Here is a 21,043-nt window from a genome sequence, read left to right as displayed (position 1 = left end):
GACAATTTGCGAAGGGCCTGTCCCGTGTGGACCGGTCCAGTGGACTGGTCTAACAATAGTCCCCTCCCAAAGATCCACCTTGTCCTCAAGGTGGAAATATGCTCGTGTTCCCGCGGAGGTGGTCATCCTTGAGGTGACTGAAAAAACTTACTGTATTGCTGAACCAAGGGCTGCACGGAAAGAGAAACATTCTCTTCCTCCTCCAATCTGATCGCATCCAACATGTGTAGTCCCACCAGATAATCTTCCCCCACCTCTTGTATGTCCCTAACCATGGTCTTAAGTGATGTCATAGCTTTGGATAGCCCTGTATCTCCCCATATAACCACCTTTCTCCCATCCACCATTAATTCCATCGTGAGTGCTCCCTAATTGTCCTTGGTTTCCCCCAAGATTTGCAACCACTTCATCCCCAGGATGACATCAGTTCTTCCTAACTCTAGGGGGAGAAAGTCCTCCCTTATTTGAATCCCCTGGATGGTCAACACCACTCCTCTACAGATCCCCTGGCCTTTCTCCACCTGCCATGTACCCATCATCACCCCATAACAACCGGTGTCCATCAACTTCACTCCCAATTGGTCAACAACTTGAGTGGAAATGAAATTGTGGGTAGCCCCACTATCAATTAGCACCACCACCTCCCTGCCCTCTATCTCCCCCTTCACCTTCATGGTATGATTCGTAGTGAATCCAACCACTGAATTCAGGGAAACCTCAGCCAGATCCAAGTGTAACTTCTGCTTCCATCTCCTCCTCACCTCCCTCCTCAGTTTCCTCATCACCGCCGATGGTGAGAACCTGAAGAGTTCGGTCCTTGCACCGATGCCCTGGCGTATACTTCTCTTCGCACCTGAAACACAACCTCTTTGCCCTCTTCTCCTGCATCTCCTTCTCTGTCAGCCTCTTGAAATTTTCCCCACTCTCTCTTACTGGCTTCTCCCTGGTGGTCTCATTAATGTTGCCCGAGGCAGGCCCCTTGGGTGCTAGAAGAGTGGTCTTCGTCCTGTAAGAGCCTCCTGAGCTGTTGCTCTTAGCTCCCTTCTCTAGATTCTTCTGATTTTCCACCAGCTGGGCCAACTTCATGGCCTCCCATAAGTCACGAGGCATCAAAACCTTCACTGCTGCTCGGATCTCTTCCTTCAACCTCTTCATGAAGTTACCCTCCAATATCGTATCTGATAATCACTCCACCCTACTGGCTAGGTGCTCATACTACTGATCCCTTCTGTGCCAGAGCAAAGAACTGCTTATAGAAATTTCCTCCCTAGTCAGTTTGGAAACGTTCTATTATGCAGTCCTTGAATTCCCTCCAGTTCCTGATAGGTCTCATATGATCTCTCCACTGGTACCATGACAGTGCTTTTCCTTCCAAACATAATCCGGCTGCATTTAGCTTCTCCTCTTCCGTTAGCCCATTGAAAGCGAAGTATCGCTTCACCTTGTAAATCCACTCATACGCATCTTCTCCTTCGAATATGGGCATCTTCAACTTCCTCACCTTTTGATCCCCCCCATTGCCTCGGATTTTTCCATAGTTTCTCCTTTCTCAAGTGTTAGGTGCACCCCAAGTTTCCCGATCTTCTCTTACCCTGCCATAGCCCAAACCCCTTTCAAAATCCCCTCTTCTCCCTTCAAAATCAGCACCCCGACAGCCGTAAAACCCCTCATGGCGTTCCCAATCAGCCCTTCCTTGCTCCGCTCCCCCATATCCATACCTTTCCCCATGTCGATCTCCTCTTTATTCCCTATGGAAAGGCTCCACATAGGGTCTTCTTCTTCCCCTTCCATGATTTCCACCTCTTCTTCCTCCATTCGGATTTCAAAATTGGTGTTTTTCGCTTCGGGGCCCTTTGCTTCTGATGCTGCCGTTTGTGCTTGAAGTTCCAACATTCTTTTCATCATATCCCTGAGATCGGCCACCTGCCTCTCCATGGAAGAAATTCTTTCCTCCACGGTTTCTTTGATGTGATTCATCTCTCCTTCGTGTCTCTCCTCCAAAGCATCAACTTTCTTGGCCGCCATTACGATCCGGAGTTTGTAGATTCACAAAATCTGGATCTTGGAGTCAAAAAAACAGCAACTTCCTCCTTTTCCGAGCAAAAAATTGCTGCTGGAATTTACCAAAAACAGCCATCCACCGGCCCCAAGACTCACTCTGATACCAATTTGATAGGAAACACTTATAGATCGCAAGTATTTCCTATCAATCTTCTCAAAATAGTAAGAATCTTCATGAAAATCCGCACAAAAATCACAAAAACAGTAGATAATTTGTATTAATTGATGAAAGGAACACGGAAAATAACAAGATACACTTGATCCTCAATTCGAGAGGAGGATCGATCTCTCCCAAATCTCTAGACGCCGCTAAAGCCCAAAGAAAACCTAAATCTAAGAGATCTCAAATTTTAGCCAAATTCAAGATACCCAAACTAGGAAAATCAACTATTTAATGCATACAAATCAAAAGGAATTCCCTAAACAATCCATACATTCAAATTTCTCTCTTAATCCCCCCAAAAATCCTTCCTAAAACGCTCTACTTGGGCGGTCGGGCCGCTCGATCTCCGCAGGAGGCGGAGATCCCGCGACAATTTGCGAAGGGCCGGTCCCGTGCGGACCCGCTGGACCGGCCTAACAGTTTGATCTTATTATTTAATGATAAACTTTTTACTCAAATACATGATCATACTTTGCTTTATTTTTCTTATCAAGTATACAAACTATTTTGAAAATTTTTATTCATGTACTTATCATAGCATTATAATAAATTTCCAATCTTTCAATATTAAACATGATATTTTAATTTTGCTTAGTTTACTCAATTAATGAAGTTAGAGAGGCTTTAAAGAAAATGAAGTGTGAAAAAATTGTTGGATCTAATGATATTCCAATTAGGAGATGAAAGAATTTCTTGGCTTACTAACTTTTTTAATATTATTTTGAAGATTAAAAAGATGCTAGATGAGTGGAGAATGAGTGTGTTTATTCCTATTTATAAGAATAAAGATGATGCACAAGATTGTGCAGATTATAAAGGAATTAATGTGTCATACTTTAAAACTACGGGACAAAGTTATGGAACATAGGTTACGTCGTGATACTAATGTTTCTCAAAATCAATTTGGATTCATGCCGGGTTAGTCTACTATGGAAGCTATACATTTATTGAGAGGTTTGATGGAGAAGTATAAGAAGAATAAGGAGGATTTAGATATGATATTTATTGATTTAGAGAAAACATATAATAAAGTTTCTAGAGAAGTGTTATAGAGAGTTCTAGAAAAGAAATGGATTAATATCGCTTATATTTCAATTCATGAAGGATACATATGCAAGAGCTGTTACTTGTGTTCAATACAAGGTGGTTTGACCAATTATTTTCCTATTTCAATTGGCTTACATCAAGGATTAGCCTTAAGCCCATATCTTTTTGCTTTAGTCATGGATGTTCTTACTTGACATTTGCAAGAGGTTGTGCCCTGGTGTATGCTTTTTGCTGATGATATTCTTCTTGTTAATAAAACTAGAGAGGTAGTTGAAGGTAAACTTGTATTATAGAGGTTAACCTTAAAGTTTAAAAATTTTTGTTTGAGTAAATCTTGTTAAATCCTAGCCGTCCCTTGGCATTTTGATCCCACGACTATGATGGGAATCCGTGGGATGCTCATCTGTTAAATCCTAGCAGTCCCTTGGCATTTTGATCCCATGGCTAAGATGGGAATCCATGGGAGGCTCACGTGGATCACGCCGATCTTCTTCCATATTTAGTTGGTTGATTTATAAAGGATTATATTAAAGCAATTATGCATGATTTTGTAATTATTTGTTTCTTTATTAAGATGTCTTGTATAGATCTATAAATAGGGATAGCTTTGTGTGATAAAATTAAGCCTTTTCCCTCTTTAATTTAATTATCTGAATTTAACATGGTATCAGAGCCTGTATTGCCATTGCCGGAATTTTAAGTTTTTTGTACTGCTGTGCCTTCATTGTCGGCCTTCCCTTGTTGTTATCCTATCTATAACCAATGCAGCCTTCATTGCTGCAATGCTTGATATAACCTTCATCCCGCTACCATTTGTCGCCGCAATGTCTGAAGCAAATTCCTCCCAAAGTTTTTGTCAAATGGAGGAGTCTATGATGCACCAAGGAAGAGATCTCCAAAATATGTAGCCTTCCTATCGCTTAAATGGGAAGAATTACTTGAAGTGGTCTCAATTTATGAAGAACTACTTGAAAGGGAAAGTAAAGTTGAATCATCTCCTTGAGGTAGGACAAAAAGGAGATTCTAATTTTTGGGTATGGGATGAAACAGACTCCATGATTATGTCATGGTTATGGAATTCCATGACTCCAGAACTTAGTGATACTTTTATATTCCTATCTACTGCAAAGGACACACGGTATGTCGCCAAAAAAATCTTCTCGAAGGCTTGATATGCTACCCAGATCTTTGAAATTAAGGTCAAAGTGAGAAGCACAAAACAAGGAAGTAAAAAAATAACAGAATATGCCACTCTCTTTCAAAACTTATGGCAAGAACTTAATCACTACAGAAGCATAGAGACCAAGTGTCCAGAAGATGCTGTTATCCTAAAAAAAATTATTGAGAAATATAGAGTATGACTTTCTTACATGATTAAATACGGAGTTTGATCAGGTTAGAGTTCAGATCCTTGTAAAAGAGGAGATACCCTCATTAAACAAGATCATTTCTCTCATTCGTGCTGAGGAAGGCCGATGAGGGGTAATATTAGAGCCAAAAGTAGTTGAAGGTTCAGTAATGGTGTCAACCAAAGAGTCGCCATGGAAGGGAAAATGTAAAGATTCCTCAAAACCTAAAGACAATGACTCCTTTTGATGCAGTTATTGTAAGAAATCAAGACACACTAATGAGACATGTTGGAAGATACATGGAAAGGCCTCAAGTAAGGAGTGGAATCAAAGAAGCGGACAAAAAAATATATCACAAGCCAACACTCCAATAAATCAGCCTAACCCAGAAACACAGTCCAACTTCAGATCTCAATAAAGAAGATATTGATAAACTAAAACAGCTTCTAGTATCTCTTAAAAAATCACCTGCATCTTTTTCTCTTGCACTTTCAAGTAAGTTTTCTTTATCTTTTAGATTAAGTGCCTTTAGGAATTATTTGAAAGGATTATGGATCATTGACACATTCCCACTATTCACTTCATCAACTATACTCTTTGCCCAAGTGACCAGAAAATCATCACTGCTGATTGTTCTCTTACCACATTAGCAGGCCAAGGACATATCCCCTTATCTCTCTCCTTCACTCTAAAAAATGTGCTCCACGTACATCAATTATCCACAAACTTAATATCCATACAAAAACTTACCAGTGATCATAATTGTCAAGTCTTATTTAACCCTACATGTTGCTTATTTCAGGACTAGAAATCGGTGAAGAATATTGGAATTGCTAAAGTGAGAGATGGGCTATATTGCTTGAAAAAGTTGAACAAATCTAATATTATCAATAATTGGTATTCTATGTTATTTTTATTTGATAAAAAATATATTATTTAGCTTCTCCATCTTAGATTAGGATATTCATCTTTTGATGTCTTAAGAAATACGTACCCAAAACTTTTTTATATGTTGGAAAATGAATATTTTCATTGTGAAACCTGTGAGTTAGCCAAGTATAAAGAAGTTTCTTTTTCAAACAGATATGAGAGATGTAATACTCCCTTTTACCTTATTCATAGTGATATTTGGGGACCTAAAAAATCCCTAGCATCTCAGGAGCCTGATGGTTTGTATCCTTCATTGATGACTGCACTCGAGTCTCTTGAATTTTTCTCCTTAAAAATAAATCCGATTTAGCACTATCCTACCCATTTTTCATACCATGATTCAGAATCAATTCGGGGTAAAAATAAAAAAAATTTGTTCAGACATTGTTAAAGATTACTTTAATCAAACACTATCCTCCCACGTTAAAAAATAAAGTTTCATTCATGAGTCTTCTTGCATTCACACCCCACAATGAAATGGGCTTGCATAAAAGAAAAATAGTCACCATCTAGCCTCCACTCCTGCACTTTTATTTCACCACAATGTATCCAAATCCTACTGGGGGGAAGCCCTTTTGACTGTCACATATCTCATAAATCGACTCCCTTAAAAAATCTTAAAACTAAAAACACCAATGGATATTATATCCTCTTTTTATCCCGAATTCCGAACCCATAATAACCTTACACCCAGAATCTTTGAGTGCACTACCTATGTTCACATTCATAGCCAAAATAGGGAAAAATTAGATCGAAGAGCACTCAAATGTATCTTTATTGGATATTCATCCACCTAAAAATGTTATAAGTATTTTCATACCTCCACCAAAAAAATTCTTGTATCTTTTGACATTATCTTTGATGAACAAAAACTCTATTTCAACAAACCTTATCTTCAGGGGGAGATTGAAATTGAAGATGATGAGGAAAGTAAGCTTGCCCTCTTGACCTTCTAGCTTCACCACAAATCAATCCACAGAAACCTAAAATCAAGCTAGAGAAACTGAGGTCAAAGCTATTATGGATAATCGTAGGTACAAATCTAAATTATGCTCCAGAGTAGATCCAAGAATCAGAACGGTCTACTGAAATTGAGGTAAATATTAGTTCACTAAAAAAAAACCTCCCTTGTACTCTATAACTAACTTTGTATCCTTCCATAACTTCTCATCTGTTGACTCTCATGTTATAACCAAAGGAAACAGATGAAGAAGAAAGCACATTAGAAATCCCATATGAATCTCATACCCATCGGATCCTCAAAATCGTGCTGAATCCCGCTGAATCCCTGTGTACGCGGCGCCGTTTGAGTCGCATCCCGAAATCCCGCCCGAAATCCTGCTGGATCCGCTAGACTCGTATCTCTTCCCCGATTTCCTGTGACGTCGCCTCGATCTAACGACCACGGACGTCGTTAAATAGAAGCCGCGGGCTCTCTCACACGGCTGCTCTTCCACACACGCGAACTGCTCGCTGCCTCGCTCCACTCCCTCACTCCCGATCCAGATTCCTTCAGTCCAGAGAAGCCGAGAGAGAGCGAGAGAGGGAGAGAAAGAGAGAAAGAGAGAGCTTACTTATCTTCTTCCTCCTCTCACCAAAGCCGCTCCCCATCCTCTCCTGTCCGATCTCCCCTTCTCGACGCCTCCAAGCCCTAGCCGCCTCCGTCCGATTTCGCTCAGCCCGACGACTTTCCCTCTCCAGTCGGATCGGAAGTCACGTAGTTTTGATCGAAAGCATTAACAGGAGCTCGCTTGGTCGTGAAGGTAACTTCCTCCCTCTGCCTTGCTTCTTCGGCTCCCTTAGTTGGATCGGAAGTTAAAACATTTTGATCGGAAGCATCAACAGGAGCTCGCTAACCGTGAAGGTAACTTCCTCCCCCTTGCGCGTTTCTTCGGCCTATCCTAGCCGAACCAGAGAGAAAAGGGGGAGAGGGTTCTTTTTTTTATATATATATATATTATTATTATTATTATTATTGTTATTTATTTTAAATAATAATTAATTAGTTTAAATTATAAATTAGTATTAATTAATTGAATTTAATTACAATTAATTATATTAATTATAATTAATATTTGATCAATCATAATTAATTAAAGTTAATTATGATTAATCGAAATTAATTATGGTTATTAATTAATTAATTGTAAATTAATTTTAATTAATTAAAATTAGTTATAATTAATTATCTTTAAATAATAATTAATTATTATTCATCATTAATTAATCATAATTAATTTGATTTAATTATGTTTAATTATATTAATAATTAATTATTAATTAACATATATTAATTATAATTAATTAAACCTAATTTATTCTAATTAATTATTATTACTACTAAATAATTATAATAATAATGAAAATAAAAGAAAAAAAATAATTCCCTCCACCCTCTTTCCTCGACGTTCGTGTCGGACCGGCAAACCACCTAAGCACGCCTTTGGTGCGCGTGTGGGATGGGAACCCTGGTGCGACACCTACGACGAGGTAAGCGAGTGACCCTCGATCCATGTGTCAACAACGCACAACCCGCGGAGGTATGAATCTTTCTAAACTGAAAACCCTACTTCAATGTCGTGGCAAACCGGAGAACCACCCATGCACGCCTTTATTGCGCGTGGTGGGATGGGACCCCGGTGCGGCACGTACGGCGAAGCGGGGTACTTTAAGTACCCCGGGCGGGGGGAAAGCAAAATTGTCCCTTCATAAAATTTTTTTTTATAAACCCATGCACGCCTTTATGCGCGTGGTGGGAGAAAACAAAAAAATTACAACCGCCGCGGTGTCTCACCACACCAACCGTGCACGTCTTTATTGACGTGGCAGGTAGGCGGCTTCTTGGTTTTTTTTCCCCTAAAACGGGGGAGACGCCGGGAGGTTGCGAGATTTTTTGTCTGAAATATAGACAAGGATTGGAGCAGAATGAGATTTGTGGACTTGACTTAATTACTAATCAAACTTGAATCCAAATAAAAGAAAATGTGCAAATGAATTGAACTTAGAAACTTACAAGGACTCAGGGGACTTGAACAACTGCAAGGACATGGGACTTTGATTCAAACTTGAGGCCAAACTTGCATATGACTTGAACTCATACCTTAATCAGCTTGGACTATAAAGAACTCAAATCAAAAACTGAACTTGAAGAGAACCGAGACATAACTTGGACTTTTAAACTCAAACAAAATTCGAGTTGGACTACAAAGACTTGAACTCATATTAACTTGAATTCAAATCTAGATATTACAACAATGCAAACTCAATTGAATTTGAGTATAATCAAGGGAACAGTTATTATAAGGAATTGAATTCAAGACGAGCCTTGATTGAGGCAAACTCACCATACAGATTGAAGTCATCTTTTATGACAATGAAAACTTACAACAGTCAACATGACCTAATTATGCAATGATCAAATGAGCATTGATAAAGAAATTCTTGCATACACTTGATTACAATCACACAACGACATATATGACAGGAGGAATTCTTTCATCCATTAGCAACAATCCAAAAAGAATACAATTCTACTACGAATAGTGGCATGAGTTTCCAGTGTATCATGAATAATATTCATCTCCGTTATATTTGGCAAAGTAGCAATAATTTAAGAAGGGATATTCATGAATAACATAAGAAAAGACATGTAACAAATGCAGCAGTTGTCCAATTTACATCATAGTAAGATAATGATGATCTTTACAATATCATGCAGGAAAGTTAGTGACCGCCTACTACATCTATTGTAAGCATAATAGAGGTTTTGTACAAACACACTAGTTTTCTTGTACATAACATGGTGGATGAGATGCAAAAGCCAATAATCTCCTTGCAACCAACATCAAGTGTCTTCCGACTACAAGCAATGACAAACGACATGTAATATTTGCAAATCAAAACACATGAAGAGATCGTCAATGAATGTGGTTCAACCAACAACTAATATCAAGTTACAAATAAGAATATTGGTTTTGCATAATAGGCAGTAATGAATGAAATGCTGTATGAATGAGAATCCTCTATAAGCATGAACATGTAACATGCCATTTTCATATGAACCTGAGGGTCATAAGAAATGCTTGGAAGACAATAATGATGACGAGTCTATGAGCTACCGTGGAGACCTATTACACACACAGTCTACAAGTGAATACCAAAAGGACTAAACAGATATAACATCTGAAGCACAAGGCAGAGATTAGTTATGCATACGAGCCACCTGCAGAAAGCAACTAGTGCACGACAATTACTGTCGAAGCAGCGAAATAATACTCATTCAGAACTGTACGCCACGCCACCGGATCGCAACTTCTATGCAGGCGGACAGAAGGCGTCTATAAATATCCCAAAGATACCCCTGTACGTGCACTATAAATTATTACATAACATAGGTACACTAAAGGGGGAAATATATTCTAAAACCCGCATGGGCCCCGACGAGCGTATTATAGAAATACACGTGATGTCTAGGGATGCTGCCGGTTATCAAATTTTAAAACCTGATCCTCCTTAGCAGTGAAACGAGTGGACAGGGGTTCATTATAAATACCCCCAAACACCCGCATGGGCCCGGCGAGCGTGTTATTGGTACACACCGTGACGTCTAGGGATGCTGCGCGGGTTGACAAGTGAATTCAGGTTCGAAAACCGATCCTTTTATACGGGTCAATAGAAGTCGACAGGGGTTTGAACCATTAAGCAAATATAAAGTCGTTGACGACCGGTATATTTGCTTTAAAACATTCATATGGCCTTCAAAACCTACAACAATAATAATCACTAATAAGGGCATAAAGCCTACAAACCTGATCTCTATCGACCAATAGATAGAGTCGATAAGGTCAATCCAGAAAATGGAAATGCTCCCCAAACACCCGATGATGGCCATGTTGATGAAAATCTCAACTGGAGGGTCCATTCCAAATACTTTCAAATTCCATCCAAATGTCCGGAAATCTAAACTCCACAAAGTCCAAATTAAAAACCCAAAATCCAAAAACTCCAACAAACATCCCAAAATCTCAAAAATATTTAAATGAAATACAATCCATTTCCGACCTCTTAAAGCAAAAACCATCCACCCTCCCGCAACAGTCTGTCGGGGTGGACAAATTCAAATAAACTCTAGCTCACAAAGAGCCATTGCCTAGTCGAAAATATCACTGGATCCATCTCAAACAATCTCTTGCCATAAGGACGTGGTACGTGTCTTATAACCTGCAGTTTCGCCCGCAAATGACACTACAGGTAAAACGGTTATGAACCGGGGCCCTCTTGAACCAAGTGGTTTTGCCGCAAATGGACCACAGATACGGTTATGGCCAGAGCCAATACGCTCCTTAATGGCGTTAAATCCTTGAGATATGAATCAATAGGATATGATCGATAGGGCACAAAGCCCTCTGTAAGCTAAGGTGGATTCAAATTTGTCCCCTTAGACAAACATCAACCCCGGTCTACAAGGTTCCCTTGGACGAAGCAACCCATGGCTGCCGACAAGGATCCTTCTGTCAGGTTGGGTCGACTACCTCCTTTGACTAAGTAGACCAGGGACCACGATGGCCCGGGATGATGGAACCATGGGATCTTGATCGGGTCTATCATCCATTCCCCCACCATCCGCTTTAAGTGTAAGATAGTGCAATTTCTATTTTAAATATCAAATTTTCCAAATTCCCAAATCCAAATCCAGTTCTCAAATACCCAAATCCATTGCTGCTACTATATGCCAGATAACACGTATTCTCTACGTATCTGATTGACGACTAGCCTTAATCGAAAGTTCTCTCTCATGATCGGGAGGGGTAATAACTATAGGGGCTTGCGCCTATAGGAAACCAGAACTTAGATCATAAAGTCCTCACAAAATGAGGGCGAAATCTCTGGGTAGTGTCTTATCTACAAACCCATCTGCCTTCCAAAATTTACCCCGAAACTTATATCCGTTAAAACTCCCCTCGCTGAAAAAAGAAAAGAGGGAGCGGAGGCCGGGGCCGAATTTTCGGAGCCCACATCATCTTCACACAAAAATTTTTTAGGTACACTAAATGATATTCATATTCCTAATGATATTTCGAAAACCTTATCTAATGAAAATTGGAAAAGTAACATGAAAGATGAAATGCAAGCCCTGGTGAAGAACCATACATGAGAGATCACCAACATACCAATAGAAAAAAAAATCTGCCGAATGCAAATGGGTGTTCTCTGTGAAATACAAAGCTAATTGTACATTGAAAATGTATTAGGAAAAATTGGTGGCGAAAGGGTGCACTCAAACATATGGAATTGAGTAGTAGAAAATTTTTGCACTGGTGGCCAAGATGAACACCGTAAGGATCCTACTCTCACAAGCATTTAATTACAATTGGCATCTGGAATAGTTAGATGTCAAAAATGCATTCCTACATGGGGACTTGGAGGAAGAAATATTTATGGAGTTCCACTATGAGTCAAGGAGAAATCTAGGGGTAACAAAGTGTGTAGGTTAAAAGAGGCTCTATATGGGCTTAAGCAATCAACTAGAGTTTGGTTTAGAAGATTCTCAAAAGTTACTTAATGGTTATCAATAGAGTGAAGGGGACCATACATTTTTTTCAAGCACTCGAACTCAGGGGAAGTCACAATTATATTAGTTTATGTAGATGATATAATCTTGACTGGGAATGATGAAAAGGAAAAAAAAGTGATTTTAAAGAAATACTTGCCAAGGAATTTGAGATCAAAGATCTTGATAGATCAAAATATTTTCTTGGAATTGAATGGCTCACTCCAGCTAAGGAATATTCATTTTCCAACAAAAATGCATTAATGATATTCTTAAAGAAACATGCAAACTAGCTTGTAAACCAGCACCAACACCAGTAAAACCAAATCTCAAATTGGGGGAAGCTAAAGAAGATCCAAATGTAGGTAAAGGATCATACCAGTGACTTGCGGAGAAATTAATCTACCTTTCTCACACCAGACCATACATAACGTTTGTTGTAAGCATGGTCATCCAATTCATGCAAAATCCAAAGAAGATTCATATACAAGCTGTAGACAGAATACTACACTATCTTAAAGGAAACTCAGGTAAAGGAATTCTTTTTTGAAGAGACTGTGGAATAATCCCATATGCATATACTAATGCAGATTATGTATGTTCACAAGTAGCTAGATGATCTATCTCAGGATACTACACATTCCTTGGAGGAAACCTTGTTACATGGAGGAGAAAGAAATAGAATGTGGTGGCAAGGTCTAGTGCAGATGCAGAATATAGAGCTATGACCTTAGGAATATGTAAGCTACTATAGATCAAGATGATTCTAGAAGACCTAAGGATTAAGTGGGAAGGACCCATGAAGATACACTGTGACAATAAATCAACAATCAACATAGCTCATAATCTGGTTCAACATGATAAGACCATGCACATAGAAGCTGACAGGCATTTCATAAAGAAGAAATTAGACAGCGGTCTTATATGTATCGATCATGTTTCATCAAAAGATTAATTTGCAGATATTCTTACCAGGGCACTCGATAACTCTATCTTTCTCGGATTAATTACCAAGCTGGGAATGACAGATCTGTATTCACCTGCTTGAGGGGGAGTGTTAAATCATAGCCATCCCTTGGCATTTTGATCCCATGGCTAGGATGAGAATTTGTGGGAGGCTCACCTGTTAAATCCTAGCAGTACCTTGACATTTTGATACCACAACTAAGAAGGGAATTCGTGGGAGGCTCACCTGGATCACACCAATCTCCTTCCATATTTAGTTGGCTGATTTAGGAATGATTATATTAGAGCAATTATGCATGATTTTGTAATTATTTGTTTCTTTATTAAAATATCTTGCATAGATTTATAAATAGGGATAATTTTGTGCAATAAAATCTAGCCTTTTTTCTCTCTAATTCTCTGAATTTAACATATCTAAAATCGAATATATGAAGTGTTATTTTAGTAGTAATATATTTAATACATGGAGCTTCTCTGCGACCATTGGAAAGGTTATTTACAATTTGTTTATAAAAAAAAATGTATGTAGTAGAAAGGATCGCGAAAAAAAGCAATATTCTATAGTTTACTTGATAAATGCATGTTTTGCTGATTATTGAAGTACTCAACAAACTAACATCAATTTGCAGAAAAAAAATGCATATGGTTTATTAGAGCTTTCATTACCATAACCTTCATAATTCACTAATCTAACCTCCAAAATCAGTAATGAACAAGTATAGGTTTCATTGAAACTACAGAACCTTACAAAAGTCTCCCTCTAATTTAAGGGAAAATTCTATATGATCGTGGTGAGACCTGCAATGCTTTATGGCACAAAATGTTTGCCATTAAAAAGGAAGCATAATGTTAAGTTAAGTGTTGCAGAGATGAGGATGAGATGAGTGGATCTACTCTTAGAGACAGGATCGAAACAAGCATTTACATGAAAATATTGGAGTAGCTCTAGTGGAAGACAAGATTTGAGAGTCACCTTAGATGGTTTGGTCACATAAAACATCACTCTTCTGATGACCCAGATAGGAGAGTAAACGTATTAGATTTGACTTATGTTAGAAAATGTAGAGGTAGACCTAAAAAGGCTTGGTTAGAAAATATTAGAAATGACATTTCTTTATTAGATTTAAATGAGAATTTGACTCTTAATAGGACATAATGGATAAAAATGATTCATGTAGCCACCCCCACATAGTAGGATAAATGCTTGATGTCATTCTTGTTACCGAATTAACAACAAAACTTATTATGCCTAATTTTTTTTAATAACTTAAGGACATAAGGCTCAAACTTTTTTTAATATTTTCTCACAATTTTCTAGTTAACTTTTTTTTTCTTCTGAATTTATTAAAAATAATTTCATATTTCTCTTTTATTAAGGAAATTAATCATGCTCATGCTCAAAAATATCAATCATCCTTGATTAAGCCTACTTTAAAATATCAGATTTCATAAAAAAAATTCCCAAGTTTTTTTTTTTAAATTTATATACATAAGACAATGTTCCTCTTTTTCCTATTCTTCTTTAGCAATAACACCAAACTATCTTCTTTGGTTTTACTCTTCCTTACAGAAATCCTGATAACAAAATTGTCTTTGAGCATAAACTAATCTAAGGTTTGCAAATTGAAAAATGAAAGCTATCTTTCTTCTTAGCTTGATGAAGGAGAAGGAATAAAAATCCTACTTGTTCCCCCCTTTCACTAGCTCTCTCTTTCGATCTCTCTCTCTCTCTTACTCTCCCAGACTCTCACTCTTGATCTCTTTCTTTTTTTTACTCAGCCCTGTTTACTCTAGCTGAGTTTACTTGGCTATTCGGTGCCTTAAGCAAGACACTTGTATTAACAGGTGTTTTCATATCAAAATTTCATCTTTTTATTGTATTAAAATTAATTTTTTAAACAAATTTTGTTTTACATGATCTTAATTAAAATTTGAGGTATATTTAAGGACATTATACTTAATTATTAATATCATTTAATTTTTTAATTTATTATTTATTTCTTTTGATTTTATTTAATTATTGTTATTTTTAATTATTAAGTTGCTTGCTATATTTTACATTGTTCAAAAGTCAACCCTAGAGTATATCTTTGTAAATCTTGGTTGCATAGAATCCGATTGATTATTTGATATTGAAGTGATTGCTTTATGCTTATGCTCTATTACCATCTCTTATAACTATATAGGTTGATTCAAAATTTTATCTCTTATTATTATGACAACCCACCCAATATTGTACTTTGTTTTTAAAAGAGTAGTTTTTACCATTTTTAAAAAGGTTTTCTTTTCTTAATAATCATGTGCACTCCTAACTAATGTAAGGCTAATTTCTAGACTTTTAAATCTCCTTTGGTAACCTTTTTAATCAAACGAATTTTATCTTACATCAATTTTTCTTTTCAATTTAAAGTTCCGATTTGCTTCCCTTTACTACCTATATTTAGATGATTTGAGCCTCTCATCTCTTAAACTCTATCATCTTATCTTAATATAATTATTGATGCTGATTGCTTACTTAATTCTTGCAAGATATACAATCATATCTATAAGTCTATGTTATACTATCAAACTTATCACCTCAACATTTTTGCAGCAAAACTTTTCTTCCTTAGTCACTTTGATTTGTAGCTCATTTTTTGAAGTAACTAGATTCTCCTCTTTTTTAATAAAAACAGTTGTTTTTCTTTTACAATATTACATGCTTTTTCAAAATATGGAATAGCTTCCCCTATCATTACATATTCAACATGAATCCTCTTTTGGCCCACTTTATTAGAAAAAATATAGAATAATTTCTTCTTTCATTCCATATTCAACATGAATCCTCTTTTTGGGCCGTTTTATTAGAATATATATGTCCATTTAAATTATCTCCAATAATTATCTTTGCTTTCATTATATGTTGTAGTAATTCATCTCTTTCTTCCCCAAAGTTATCTTTTGAACTTTCTTCTAATTCAATTTGAGGAGCATAAGCACCAACTAGATTGATATTATCTTCTATAACTGCTAACTTATTAACAATCATCTTATTTTGAACCTTATTTATTTCAACAAATTTATCTTTCAACTCTTTATCTATGACTGCATTTCTATTATCAATATTCTTAAATTTCAGTAGCTTATTATCCTTTTCAATGTTTTTAAAGAATTTTCCCTTGTGATTTTGTTTGTTACAAACGTGTGTTGTTTATCCTTGTACCTGTTGGTGCGACAAGTAATTCTCTAGCCTTCTCATTTTAGCTGCCAAAGTTTTGAACATCAAATGTCGACTTAGTTTGAAGTTTAGTTAACCTTAGTCACTTTTCATCATAATTTACTTATGTTGTGGTATGCCATGCTACTGGGGTCTTAACCAACCCTAAATTGTGATGCATAACATGAGACATCCTATCCTTTGTCAATTTAACCGGTGACTGTCAATTTAACATCAATCTTATACGTTTTCTCACAGGCTTGAGGCCATCAAATCTCTTTTTCCAGTAACAATTAACAATTGAATATGTTAGGTTCTTTAGTAATTAAACTTGATTATTACTAATTATTTTCTCAAGCTTGTGTTGCAGAGAAATTTGGAACATTTGTTGTGCCAACTTTTTGGATCATAGTTTGTTGCTATTTTATTTGCTTGCACTTATGAACTACCCTTTTTCCTACAGCGCTGGGATAGGCGTCGTTAATGCTGCAAGAAAAACGATGGCAAGAATGTTGGGCAATAACGATTCTGCTTTTGAAAGTGCTGGTAGGCAGTTCTGGGTTGTTGATGCTGAGGTTAGTTGAGTATATGACACATTGTGCCTTCATTAGTTGTTTACCTGATTATATCCTTTTTGAAAACTTATGTGGATGTTAAGTACGCATTAATTCTTAGTTTTCTGTATTGAAGTTGTAGTTTTCACGTGCAGATTAATATAGACTGTAGCTTTCTCGTTAAAGTGAATGAAATGATGTTTTCCCCTATCTGCAAGTTCAGGGTCTTATTACAGATGAAAGGCCAAATATTGATGCAAATACGCTGTCATTTGCCAGAAAGACTAGAGAAATGGACCGTCTTGGCTTAAGGGAAGGGTCAAGCCTAATAGAAGTTGTAAGCACATAGCATAGCATTGCAGGTTTTAATACAGTTCCAATGATATTAAATTATGGAACTACTATCGTCATTATTTTGATATATTATGCTGCCTAATGCATGCTAAATATATTATTGAAAATGATTGCAAAAAAGTTGTTTTCTTGTTAATTTGGTTGGAAATGCCTTCATCAGGCTATGGGCTTTAAAGTACCGCAAATAACCTATCATTTTTACATAGTTGATTGTAGTGCCCTTCAGTCATACACAGCTGTTTTTTTATTGAATTGCTTCATATTTTGTGCTAATTAATTACCTAATATCAGAATCTTTCTGTTTGTGGAAGTCTTAGTACAGCTAGTCTTTATGTTGTATACATTCAAAACTTCTGCAATAACAATAACAATATCAAGTATTTATCCCACTCCGTAGGGTTGGTGTTCAAAACTTCTATACTTGAAATTTTTCTTCTTGATCTGATGAGTTTTTGATGATTTCTTTACCATTTCCTACAATTAACTTAGCATGAAAATGTTAGATCAGCTGTCCTGATGAAGTGCAAGATCTACAGCTAAGCAGTGGCATATGCTAACCTAGGATGATACAGTTTATACGGATCCCCTGAGGCCCTCTGCAGAATTGCAAGCAGTGCAGTAGAATAACCACAAACTTTCTAATATAAGCTGGGCAAGCAATACCATTTGCATCTTATCTCTAGCCATAATCACTTTTCTGATTCTGCTATGTATTATTCAGTAGATGGGATGCATGAAACCGAAGCTCTTGATTGGTAGGATGAGGCGCATTAGTATCCAAGGATACTTGCTTATTCAATGCTGATAGATGGTAACAGATCGCCCTTGCTTCCTTCTAATTTTTTACAGAAATCTGCCATCTTCATTGCACATCCACATATGAAAACTAATGATTCGCGAAGAAGTTTGAACGAAAAGTTCTCTCAGGCAATTGCATGTTATGGACCTCTTTCTTTCTCATCTTCCTTCCTAACTAGTCAATATGCCAGTACGTATGAGTGTTTGACAACTGGACTACAAGAAGAGTGGATAAACGAGCACATAATCTTTGGAAGGATAATATCTCCTGGTGTTTCTAAGTATTGGGTTTTGAACTTTGATGATATCTAATTCATTACATTCAATTGAGAGATACAAATCTAAGGTTTACTTGCGTTGTGACATGTCATCAGAATGCAGAGTGGTAAAGCTTGATAAAAATTTAGATTGAACCCTTACAAATGGTTTCTTTTCTAACACCAAAATATTTGTGTAAAAATCAGAGACGCCAAGAACAGCAAAATCCTTGTAACTCATCATGGATCTTGATGCCCGTGTGTACCTCTGCAGCTCTGGATGTGAAAGTTGGAAGAGATATATGAACTTGCTAATAGCATATCAATTTTTCCGATTCTCAAACATGACTTACAAGTGTTTCACTCATCTATATTTTCTAAACCTATAGAAACGCATTAGAAAGATGTGTTCAAAAAGTTTAAAATTGATGCATGCAAATTTTAGTTTTTTTTTGTTTTCTTTTATTGTAATTTGAATGCTATAGTTTTTTTGAATTTTTTTATGCTATCCTATGATGGAAAACATCCAATGATCATGAGTAGGTAGTGCTTGGGCATGAAAAACCTTGGGTGTGCTAGCTACTTGGTTTTTTTGGTCTTTGGGCTACTGGTTGCCTCTCGGGTTGGGCTTGGCTTGGTTTTGAGCTGTGTTTTTTGGGAGTTGCTTGGTTCTAGCTCATAAATGCTTGAGCTGATGTTAAATAGCTCATTATTACGTAAAGTTATTCCACTTGTTAGCTCATTATGTGGAGTGGAATCTTGTCTTTTTCTATTCTCTGTCTCTTCGGTTTTCCTTGCCTGGTTTCCTGTTCCAGTTCCCCTGGCTGGTTCTGACTCCCCTGGCTGTTGGTTCCGATTCCCTATACTGCCCCATCGGTTTCTCCCCTGGCTGCGTGTCCCGTGGCTGCTTTACCCGGCTTTCTGTGTGATTTTTTCAGGTGCTATTCTGGAATGATTTTTGGCCTTCTAGCTCCCCTTACTTGATTGGTTCGGTTGGAGGTTGAATGGCTATTTGGCTGACCCCTTTTCTCATATAAATTGTAGATGTTTTGAGACATAAAAAGGTTGTTGAATATTTGAGCAAAGTCTCTACAAAACCTGAGGGTTTCTTCTTCCTTGGAAAAGCTTGAGAGCTTGTTCCATTTCTCTCTTCCTCCTCTCTATTTCGTCTTGGGCTTCAAACCTCTTCTTCTCTCCGCAAGTTCCACTCCACTTGTATCCTTCTTCTTGAGCTATTGGAGGTGTTTGTTGGCTGATTTGGTGACATTTGCCGGAGGAGTTTTGTTGGACGTTGGACCTTGTAGCTATGTTGGACCCTTGGTTTGCAAGCCCTTAAGCACTTATTTTATTTACTTTGCCTACTTTTTCGTTGCATGTGAGGAAACCGCTTGCCGGTTTTTCTGAGGGTAGTGTTTTTTAATTTTAATTTTGTTTCGTTTGTTTGGCTTTTGTTTGTTTTGGTGTTTGTTTGGATGTCAGCATTCTAGTTTGAATTGAGTTTTGTTCTACTAGTCCTAGTATTCTCCTCTTTTGGCTCTTTCTTTCTAGTTTGCCTGCATAAAAAATACACAATACATGTGTGAAAATGTATCACTCATCTTCATTTTCTAATCGATAGAATCAAATTAAGAAGATGTTGACCTCTATATTTATTTCATGATTCAAGCATGTGCGACAAAAATGTTGGCCAACCAATGCAACATCGTGTGAAACAAGTTTGAAAAGCTTCTTGACTACATCAGAAATCACTCACCAGTCACCCGTTCACAAAACGGAATGCACCGACGCGTTTGGAGCATCGAAAGTACCAAAAAAAGAACATTTCACATTCAACTTGATCGAACACAATGAAAACAACAAAACTACATATGCAACATTGTGTGAAGTGATCTGAACGTCACCTATTCACTAAATAGATTTTGCCGACGTATTTGAAATGTTGAAATTATTCAAAATGACACATATTTCTTGGGCTGCTGCATGAGTAAAATTGTAAAATTTATCCATGTGTAAGGTGAGGACATGCAAATCAAGACACATGAATTAAGAAAAATTGTATGAAAAATTGATTCATATTTATTTGATCTCTTTTCATTTTATTTTTTTTATTAGATTTATATAAAAGATAAAAATATCAAATGTTCAGTCCCTATAACTTCAAACTTCAATGCTATAGGGCCATTGTCCATCTGTCCTTATACTCCTACCTTGACCATGAAGCTGCTTGCTCTCGCATTTCTCCCTTTCTACGTGAAAGGGTTTGGTTATGCAGCTTTTTTTGCTTCCATTGCTGCTAGCGTATTGTGTTGTCGGGAATTAAAGGTTAGATGCTCAAAGGCAGTAGCTGATGGGGACATCAGTTGAAAAGTCTACCGTCGACGTGGCCGTAGATCTACGGCCACGATTTACCCACTGTATTTCTGATTTTAATATTATCTTTTATTTCGATGTATTTTTATTTTTGCATTTTCCTTTTTTACCCTTGCTTGAGGGAGTGAGTCTTGTAGCCCTTTGGGGGCATTTGAGTCCTTTTATTTTATGTCATTGTATGAGGCTATATATAGCCTTCATGTTGTACTTTTGAGGGTTAATGAATGATATTACAATTTTTTTCCTGCATTGGTCTTCTTGAAGCTTTCTTTTTGTGAGAGCTTGAGAGGGAGGTTGAGAGCTAGGTGGAGCCTAGGAGAGGCCACTCGTCGTACCCAACAGTCACCGCCGGTGGCTCTTGGTTTTCCCTTCTTCCTTCTTCCCTTATCCTCCATTTCCACCGCCGGCCCCTCCCACCACCGCTTACCATCCTATAACCCTACCACCA

At 37.2% G+C, this 21,043-nt stretch overlaps 1 protein-coding gene across 1 annotated transcript in view; it reads left to right on the top strand.

The window, feature by feature from the left end:
- LOC110105405 (NAD-dependent malic enzyme 1, mitochondrial) overlaps window positions 1-21,043 on the top strand; it is a gene marked incomplete at its 5' end in the record, with an annotated part of 65,028 nt that overhangs the window by 12,400 nt on the left and 31,585 nt on the right. Inside the window, 2 exon segments of the mRNA XM_028698687.1 lie at window positions 16,726-16,837; window positions 17,040-17,153. Of these exon segments, the coding sequence (XP_028554520.1) occupies window positions 16,726-16,837; window positions 17,040-17,153 (226 nt within the window).

The sequence above is a fragment of the Dendrobium catenatum genome, unplaced genomic scaffold, assembly GCF_001605985.2.
Source record: "Dendrobium catenatum unplaced genomic scaffold, ASM160598v2 fragScaff_scaffold_1122, whole genome shotgun sequence".
Classification (NCBI taxonomy): Eukaryota; Viridiplantae; Streptophyta; class Magnoliopsida; order Asparagales; family Orchidaceae; genus Dendrobium; species Dendrobium catenatum.
Note: the sequence above shows the minus strand (reverse complement) of the source record. Positions and strands in the feature narration are given on the sequence as shown.